The 9,626-nt window shown below is 40.1% G+C and overlaps 1 protein-coding gene across 9 annotated transcripts in view; it reads left to right on the top strand.

The window, feature by feature from the left end:
• The window catches only part of PARP11 (poly(ADP-ribose) polymerase family member 11), a 60,366-nt gene extending 54,333 nt beyond the window's left edge, over positions 1-6,033 (top strand). For all 9 annotated transcript variants that reach the window (XM_064284721.1, XM_064284720.1, XM_003410626.4 and 6 more), the window contains one exon: positions 701-6,033. In XM_064284721.1, the coding sequence (XP_064140791.1) occupies positions 701-1,017 (317 nt within the window). In that variant the 3' untranslated portion in view covers positions 1,018-6,033. The remainder of the gene's footprint in view (positions 1-700) is intronic.
• The last annotated feature ends 3,593 nt before the right edge of the window (positions 6,034-9,626 follow it).

The raw sequence follows: 9,626 nt of genomic DNA on the forward strand, positions 1-9,626 counted from the left end.
ATTGATGTGAATCTTCTCTTGATGATGTTCTTCTCTCAGGCCCCCCATTTAGGAAGAGTCAGCAGCGTTCTTGAGTTTTTATATTTAGAAGATGAAGCAGTGAAATTGTTCTTTTGGAATGCTCAGATAGGAATAACATTGCACTCTCAGAAATCTTTTCCTATGTATGGGGTTCTCTTCTTTCCAGAAATATTACTGGCTACCTTGTATCACAGAAATATGGTTTTCTGGGGTTTAGAATAATCTGTAGACCAGTAGTTTTCCAGTTGTGCTCCCCAGAGCCCTGCTGGATGCAGGAAGAAGGGGGGGGGGCAGGTAGGCAGAAGTAGGAATGAGTGGGAAGTCCAGGCAGTTAAGCCTGAGGCCTTGTCTCACTCTTAGCCACAGAAACAGTGTTTTTATCTGTCTTATATATTGGGTTTCTTTTTCAAATTTTCTTTTGAAAACAGTTTTGGTAACTGCATTTGGGGGCTGGAGGCTTCTCTATACCAACAAATTATCCCTGTGGCAGGCTTTACCACAGCTGTCCTTAGCAGATGGATTTCTGTTCTCTTCTTAAAGATCTGCAGATGAGGAAATTCCACATCTCTGTTTGTTATACAATTCCATGTGTCTGTTCCCCTGACAGTTACAGTGTTTCTGTTCGTGTTTAATGCATTCTCGGGAGTAATCTTGGCTCTTTTGGGTCCTTTTGTTTAAGGAACCTATTTTGCTAGAGATGCTGCTTACTCCAGTCGCTTCTGCAAAGATGACATAAAGCACGGAAACACATTCCAAATTCACGGCGTCAGCTTACAACAGCGGCACCTGTTTAGAACATATAAATCTATGTTTCTGGCTCGAGTGCTAATTGGAGATTACATAAACGGAGACTCCAAATACATGCGACCTCCTTCCAAAGACGGGAGCTATGTGAATTTATATGACAGCTGTGTGGATGACACCTGGAATCCAAAGATCTTCGTGGTTTTTGATGCCAACCAAATCTATCCTGAGTACTTAATAGACTTTCATTGATTCCACTGTCAAATCTCAGCGGTCAAGGAAGTTTGATTCTTTCTTGCAGGAAGGTTTGCTCTCCTGTCTTCTAGCCACTAAACACTAATTATCTGATACTTTTGAAACAGGTATGAAAAACAAGTGGCCTCCATATAAAAAGACATACTGACATTAAGGTTGGTTTTTTGTTGGTGTTTTGTTTTTGTGTGTTACGCATAGTCCTGTTTTTAAAAAATTGACAATATTGCCATTTTTACACACAGGGGTGGAAGGTACCATTCAAAGTTGAATCAGCTGTGTCTCAAATAACATGGGCATTCCAAGCCTTTAAAGTCGATGTGTGCATTCATAGGATAAATGTTTTCAGTACAAATAGATTTATTCATATATGTGTTCAAAAAATAAAAATTTAGGGATAAATATGTCCCTTTAGAGGAATTCATCCTTTGCAAGTTGAATTCTGGTATTATGCACCAGCATGTTGCTTTGTTGGTCTTCTGAAGGAAGAAGGGGGAATTTAAAACCCTCAACAGGCTGAGTACCTTGAGAGAAATCAGAAAGAAAAGTGTTTGCAGTGTTGTCCAACAAGCCAGAAGGGGAAAATCAGGGCCAAGTGCCCTGCTTCTCACTGCCTTGGGATTGCAGGCTGCAGCCTCAGACTTGCTCCTGTCATTCTCTTCTGTCTCCTACATCTGATTGACAAGTGCTGCAGACTCTAACTAGCCTACAAGTCATCCACCAAGGCTCTTGAGTTTTCTGCGCCAAAAACAAATTTATTGCATCTTCAAAGTGAAGCTTTTATTATTTGAAACATTCGTTTTCCCTTTCATTTTGGGGTCCCTACAACGATCATTTCTAAGATATTCTTATTACCCACACCGTGTAGCTATCAACAGTGATTTCTAAAATTCACATTTCCAAGTTGTATCTCCACATTATGAATCATTACAGAAAGTGTAGGATGCTTGAGACAAACCTGATTTAACCTTTTGAGTAGCAACTGACAATCTACTAACTTTCTTGAAAAGTCAGATACAATTCAGAACCACATTTAATGGAAACTTGTTTACCTGCTCCATCTGTTGTGCTATTCTATTGTAAGGAAGAATCAGTAGTGTTGGAACAGCTTTCCTGACCCTAGAGATGTTCTAAGCAGAGGCTGGACAACAACTTGGCAGGCATGTTATACAGGAATTCAGATATGATCTGAAGGATTGACCATATAATTGTTATGAGTCTTTCCAGTCTAGATTTTCCATGATTGTACCTGAAAAGGAGAGCTCTTGGATCGAGGCTTTCCCAGAAAAACTTTTTTCTAATTCACTTGATCACTAAATTCTCTATTATCTTTACTGAGTTTTGGCTGAAATTTAATGAACATAGTTTAATTTCTCAAGAAAAATCCGGTAAGGGTCCATTGTTCATGCCTATTTTGTCCAATTTGATAGTTTGGATTAGGAAGGCGTCTAGAAACAATAAAAGTAAAGAGTCTGGAGCAGGATTAGGGCTGACAGTCCTTCCACTGTCATATTTCCCCAGATCTTTATTATAGCCCAGGCTACCTGTAATTATACAGTGGAAAGTAAGTAGTGCAGAGGAAATGGCACTTAGAATACTTTGAAACAAGTGGCAACAAAGATTTCCTCAGTCAGATGTGCAGACTAACAGTTGGCTTAGATGAAGTGTGGTGAATATTTAGAAAGAACATATTTTAAAAACATTCCAGAGATCATCATGGAAATAATTGGAGGAAGAGTTAGTAGGCTGTCTTGTTAGTACTGTGCTGTTACTTTGTCTAAGCATGTACTGCCAACTCCCCATTAATAAAGAGAGCTGACTTCGACACATTCTTTAACAACGTTAGAAATATTAGGAATTCAGGTTTTGAAGATCTTTTTGTTCTATTGATCGGTTATTTGCATTCAAAAAAATGTTAACAGAGTCCCCCCTTTGACTGTCTTTTTTTCCAATTTAACATGAATACTTGTCCCATCACTTGAATGGAATAACTGTTGTAGCATTTTAGGGTTATTATTCTTATAGACATCTTATCTCAAGGTGACTGAGAGCCCAGAATTGAGTATTTGCAAGGCAATCTATGTAACCCTAAACTGAACTATTTGGCTTATGTGTAGTCAACATTCTAGAGTGTACTGCAGTAGCCATTGTAAGAAAGTGCTGTGCTGTTATTTTGTCTGAGTGTGTACTGACAACTCCCTTTTATAAAAAAGAACTGATTTCATACATTCTTTAACATGTTACAGTGTAGAATTAATTGATGTTAAAGTCTTATTTCTTGATCTTGGTCAGTGGATTAAGTTGAAAATCACATAATCACCCTGGAATAAGACTGGACACAACCATTTGCCATCTTTTCCTCTCAGCAGCAGGTAGTGTGGGCGGGAGGAGGGAAGAGAAGTCATTCCAGATGAATGAGTAAATGGTTTTAAAAATCCTACATTGAAAAATTTCCAGCTGATAGTAGATTTTGTTTTTCACTTTGGTGGTATTAGCCTCAGGGTAAAAAATATGTTTATAAAAAACAGCTTCTTAAATCTTTTCGTTATGAACAGGAAAGTTTTGTATTAGTGTAACATTTCATTCCAGATTGTTGATGGTGATATGATGATAAAGAATTTAGAGCCATTTTTGATACATGAACATGCTGTTTTTAAATGTGGTAATTAAAGCTTTCCCTGGCAGGTCTTGGTTGTCTGTGTATGCCATGTATTTGTTTCTCTGATTTCTGTGTCCCGTCTCTACCTTGCATTATGTAAACCTGGGTTTTCAGCTCAAAATTAATAGGCTTTCAAGGAATTTTTTGCCTATAGCTCTTAGGTAACCCCCTTGCAGATGGGGGGAGGGGAGGAATCTCTTGTTCTTAGTTTGAATCATCATGAGCAACAGCTAAAAAAAAAAAAATCAAATAACCTGGGGGGAAATCATTCACTCTGAGCTATCGAAAGTTCCAAAGCAGAAGAAGGCCTGGGACCTACCACGTGCGTCCCCGCTAAGAGGAGCAGCTCTGGGGGGGGTGCCTCTCACCCGTGGAGCATGCATCCTGCCGTCCAGACAACTCCACCACACTGGTATGTTGACAGTTACCCCTCCTGAAGCCAGTGAAATGCTCCATTTCTCTTTAAGCTTCTATTGGCAAAAAGAAAGATATTAATGGATGTCCTAATTTTTAAGCTGAGAAAAATGAGGGACAGGATGATGTATACTTATCTGTGGGAGGAAAAAATCAAGTTTTTCACTTACTAAAATCCTGTCCCCAGTCTATCTAAATGTTGGACTAATTTTTAAGACTTCTTGGGATAAAAATTCCATTGAGCTTTGGCTGATGATATACAAGCATGACAGAATTTGTTCCTAGGCCATCCAAGCATTTGAGGTTGTCTCCCAGGTGGCCAGGAAACAGCCTGATACTAGAAACAGTCTTCCATTGGCCAGCATCGTGCTTTAGACCCCAGATGTCCCTCTGTCCTTGGAGAAGGATGTTTTATTTTTAAATATGATATTTTCTTTTGCTTAAAATAGTCCATTTCTAGATGAAATTATACATTCCATACTTTTAAGAGAGAAAGATAAAAGACAACGAAAATATAGCAGGAAAAGGAAAAAATAAACAGCCTTGTCAAAGATTATTTTTGATTGGAAACTTTGGCGAGGTGATTTTACACACTTTACTGATTATTTTTGTTCTTTGCACTACATGCAGGAAGAGTTTTAAAGAAACCAGCTGCCCTGCCTCACTTTCCTACTAAATAATTTTATGATGTTGCTTGGGGCAACACAGATGGAAGAAGTGAACATTTCAGAGAACAATGAAGTACACAATTATTTGGGGGCTGCCTGGTTAGTGTGAGTGATATATACAAGGAGAGGTGAGCTCTAAATCTTTAAGAAAGAAGCTCAAAGGCCAACCAATGACCCCTTGCAAAGGTAGTTAACTTCTCATGTTCAGAGACTCTAAGATGGAAGGTGGTCTTGGAGCTCATGTAGTCTATCTTGCCCTACCTCACCCCGCTTCATAGGCTGGACTAGATTCATCCCAGGTAAAAAGATGTCTTGTTACTCTTACTGCCCAGACAGTGAATGCCTTGTTATAGCTAAGTCTCCTTCTGCAAGATTATGTAATCCATTTCTCAGCTTTAATTGCTTGGCTTTCATTCTCAGCACTGCAGGCTAAGAGCTTCGCTTTTATTTGAACTATCTCACTATGTGGCTATGTATCTAAGAATTTAGCATTGATCTTACTAGTTTTCAAATGACTTTTCATGAGACTAGAGCATAGGGTTATGCCAGAGACAGTGGGGTTTTCTGCAGCTTTCTACCTTTGCTATACTATCTACCAGGAGGTTATACAGTAAACTTATTCTGACTCTGTGACTTATGCTAACTTCACTACAGTAAACCATCTTAGGAGAGTCACAATCCAGAATTTAATTCAAATTATTAATTATAAACTCAGACTGTACTTATTGTGTTTTCTGATCCTTTTTAAAACGTACCTTTGCCTGAGGGACTCGTTATACTTTAATGTCTCCTAGATAACGCGTGAAAGCAGCAGGCATTATAAGCCCATGTTTGGAGAATCAGTGTCATTTCTTCCTCTTTCTTTCTTAAAGCATAAGATGAAGCATCCAGTTGGGAGCCAGCTGATCTGAGTTCTATTTCTGGCTTTGCTATTTGACTCAGTGTGACCTTGGACAGCTCACCAGAGGGGAGAGCTTTGCTTTTGAGAAGGTGAAGGTTGTGAATGGCTGATCAGACTCTTGTTAAAAGAAAAAGACCTAGTAGAGCCGGCCAGATTTCTCTAGGCAACACCTGACCTGCCTCAGGAAGCTGTTTGTTTTTTTAGTTTGGGTTAAGAAAATACAATGGCAGGGAGCATGCTTCATTAAGAAAGAAGTAAGGGCTTGAAGGAGGAAGGGAAAAGAATTGAGCTGGTTCTTCCTGAAACTCTGCCTCATTAAATCCCCACCCCCCCTCCACGTTCACAACTCTGTGCCTGTGGTGTGCCAGGCAGTGAGCAGGTCAGACGTGGCCTCTGCTCTCAGGAAACTTAAAGCCTATCAGGGAGGACAGATACTGAGCTGTAAGGATGAGAGTGATGAGCCTCACCAAAGGGGAAGTTCAGGTTACTTGGAGCCTGTGGCAAAGGGAATTAATTTTTTTTAGGGAGTTAGAAGTGACATTTGAATGCGGAGACCTGAAAGATGAGTAGGTGTTAATTAGGTGAAGGATTGATTTTATGTCTCCTGTCCCTACTCATACGTGCCATATCAGGCTTTGAAGAGATGAGAGAAACAAGGTGTGGGGTAGAGGCAGGTTGGAGGGTTTTTTTTCCCATTAAAACTAAGGGTGGTAGAATCAGCCATTTAAAGACCCAGAATATGTTGTCCCCAGCCTCTCCACCAGGCCCTGGGGACCAGCTGTAAGGGAACCAGGATTGGTGCTAAGGGGCATATGGAGAGAGGAGTAGGGGTTATGTAGGCTTTTATATAATTTACTAAGAGAATCAAATTTCTTATTAGGTAGAGGAGTTCATTCTTGCCCCTGCCTTTGCTGCTTCCCCTCAGAACACACACACGCCTCCTTTCTACCTTCAAAGTCCTATTCCTCTGAAGCATGTTCTCAGATGACCAGGTTGATTGGTCACCACTTATCAGCTGTCTGACCTCGAGGAGGGTGCTTAACCTCTCTGTTCTTCTGTTTCTTCACCTGTAAAGTGGAGATAATAATAATGCCTACCTCACTGGGTTGTTGTGAGAATTAGTTGGCTGTAAAATGCTTAGGATAATGCCTGGCACCTAGTAAGTACACCTCAGCAAATGTTAGTGGGTATTAACATTTGACGCCCTCCAATCCCTTTCAGGAAGTATTCCGTAACTAATAAAACCCTCATGAATCTGGGGTTCATACGGAATTCATATTGCACTTGGTGTTGGGGCATCTTTTTTTTTTTTTTTTTTCTTAACATCTGCTTGGTCAATGCCCTTCAGCTAAAGGCCATCAGGAACAACCCTGTAGTTAGACAAGTGGGGCTTATTACTTGCAATGATGGAAAACCCTCACTATGGGAACTGTAGAGTGTCCCAGTAAGAAGGAGTTAGAAAGGACTTACTCTAGGATTTGGGCTTTGGTTGGGTGATTTGGGGAATGGTCTAAGGAAGTAGGGCTTCCCTCTAGATTGAATGCTGTCAGAAAGCTGGGGCAGTTCTAGAATTGGGTGTCTCAATAAATCATCTGTAAGGGGGAAGACTAGCCCCGCAATAAGCTATAATTGGTAAAGAAGCATAGTCACTCATTTTGGCTGAGAGAAGGAGTGTTTGTTATTCTCTGGGTGGCACAGTGACCTTATTTTTTTGTCTGTGCTTAGACAAAATTGTGAAAGTGACCTTGCTTTGTCTCATTTTATCACAGTCTCAGAATAACCGTGTCTAAGGTTGGTACTCTGTGAGATAGTTTATATTCGGTAGGAGAATAACGAAGCTTTGCTGTGTATGCCAGGCCAGCTTCTAAATGTCAGGGACTGCTCTTCTTTCTAAATTTGTTAAATAACTTTTACTTATGCTCGTTTTCTCCCTCCCGGGGAATTACCAGTGAATGTATTTATTCATTCAACAAAACACTAACTGGGTGTCTGTATCTACTATATACCAGGTACTATGCTTAACACAGGTTTCAGTGGTGAAAATCTGGGCCTTCCAGGAACTCAGAGTCTCAGACAAGAAGAGACTTAAACATTGTCTGTTTCAGTCAACAACTATTTTGCCGGTTTAAATGCCTTCTTCAGCTTTCCCACAAAGAAGTATTCTAGCCTATGTCTGGTACTCCAGTGACAGGGAACTCCTGCCCACACCAGACAACACCGAATGTCAGAAAATTGATTCTTACTTTCCTCTGTAATCTCTCTCCATGTATCTTCCACCACTTGGTCCTTGTCTGCCATTAAAGACACACAGAACAAGCTCCACACGTGCTCCCTGTAGTGCCCCTGCACATAGTCAGTTCAGGGAAGGTGAAAGTGAACCCTGGATTCTCATGTTTCAACACTGTATTAACTACTCTTAAATTGTTCCCAAAAGAATATTTCAACAAGTAAATGAATGCTGATTCCATTTTCTGCGTGGCTTTGCTATGTAGGTCTATTTGCTTACAAGACAGAGACTAAGCCACAGAGGATTTTGCTAATTAGATCAGTGGATAGACAAGTAGGTATAATTGAGGTTGAGAGCAACAAACACTAGATGGCAGCATCTTATTTCAGAACTGTCACAGCAGCCTCATGGGGAGCTGAGTTCATATCTCTGAATTTTAGGGAACAGAGTAAAAGTAGACCTCCAGAAATTACAAGAAATTATTCCCTTGATGCCAGGTGGGACAGTCCCTGCCCAAACCCACGTGGGAAGGTATTTATCCCATTTGTAATAGTTGCTGGAAAAAGTCAGCCCCTACCCAATAGTAGGTGTCCCTGGGTGGTACAAACAACACACTCAGCTGCTAACTGAAAGATAGGTGGTTCGAGTCCACCCAGAGCTGCCTCTGAAGAAAGGCCTGGCAGTTGGCTTCCTAAAAATCAGCTGTCAAAAACTGTATGGAGCACAGTTCTCTGACACACGTGGGGTCACTATGAGTCGGGATCAACTCAGTTGCAACTGTTTTTTCCCAGTAGTAGTCTGTTCTAATGTTTTAGAATCTTGCCTGTTGAAAGTTCTTCCCGAATAACCCACCAATCTGCTATCATTCAATCTTATTTTCTTTCCTTCCTTCATATGAGATTTTATTTAATCCAGCAAAGAATTTGGGCACTTTCTGAGTCTATAAACACAAAGACAATGACCCCTTAAACTTTACTTTTCAGGTCAAAAAAAAAAGAAAAAAAAAAAAAAACAACCCTAATCCCTAATGCTGTAACCTCTTTTATGTGCCTTACTCCCCAGCTGTTTACCTACTGCGCAGTCTCCTGGGTGTGCTTCGCGTCGTTCTTCATTATGGAACCCCAAGGTTGTGCAACCCTCTTTGGCACAGATCAAACACTCAGTTTCTTATAGCTGTGTAGTTAACACCTCAGAACACAATATGCTCTTTGCAAAATGTGTGTCAGAAAAGATGAGTCACAAACTTTGCTTAAAATTAGAACCTATGACATATCAATACCACTTGTTTAGTCATTTATTTTTAATAAATTTATTTTTTAATTATTTTATTTTTGTTAAGAATGTACACAGCAGAACATATACTACTTCAACAATTTCTACATGTACAATTCAGTGACACTGATTACATTCTTCAAGGTGTGCAGCCATTCTCACCCTCATTTTCTCAGTTGTTCCTCCATCATTAACATAAACTCACTGACCCCTAAGTTTCCTGTCTTTTAAGTTGCTGTTATCAGTTTGATCCCATATAGCTGGGTCTTAGAAGAGCTCAGTGCTCAAGGCAGACATTCTTTACTGGTTAAGCTAAACTGTTATTTGATTTTAAGAAGACTTCAGAAGATATTTTTGGTTTAAGGTGTGGTTAAGATTATCTCAGGGCAGTAATTTCAGGGGCTCATCTAGTCTCTACAGCTCCAGAAAGTCTGGGGTCCATGAGGATCGTAAATTCTGTTCTGCATT

Source organism: Loxodonta africana, chromosome 4 (genome assembly GCF_030014295.1).
Source record: "Loxodonta africana isolate mLoxAfr1 chromosome 4, mLoxAfr1.hap2, whole genome shotgun sequence".
NCBI lineage: Eukaryota > Metazoa > Chordata > Mammalia > Proboscidea > Elephantidae > Loxodonta > Loxodonta africana.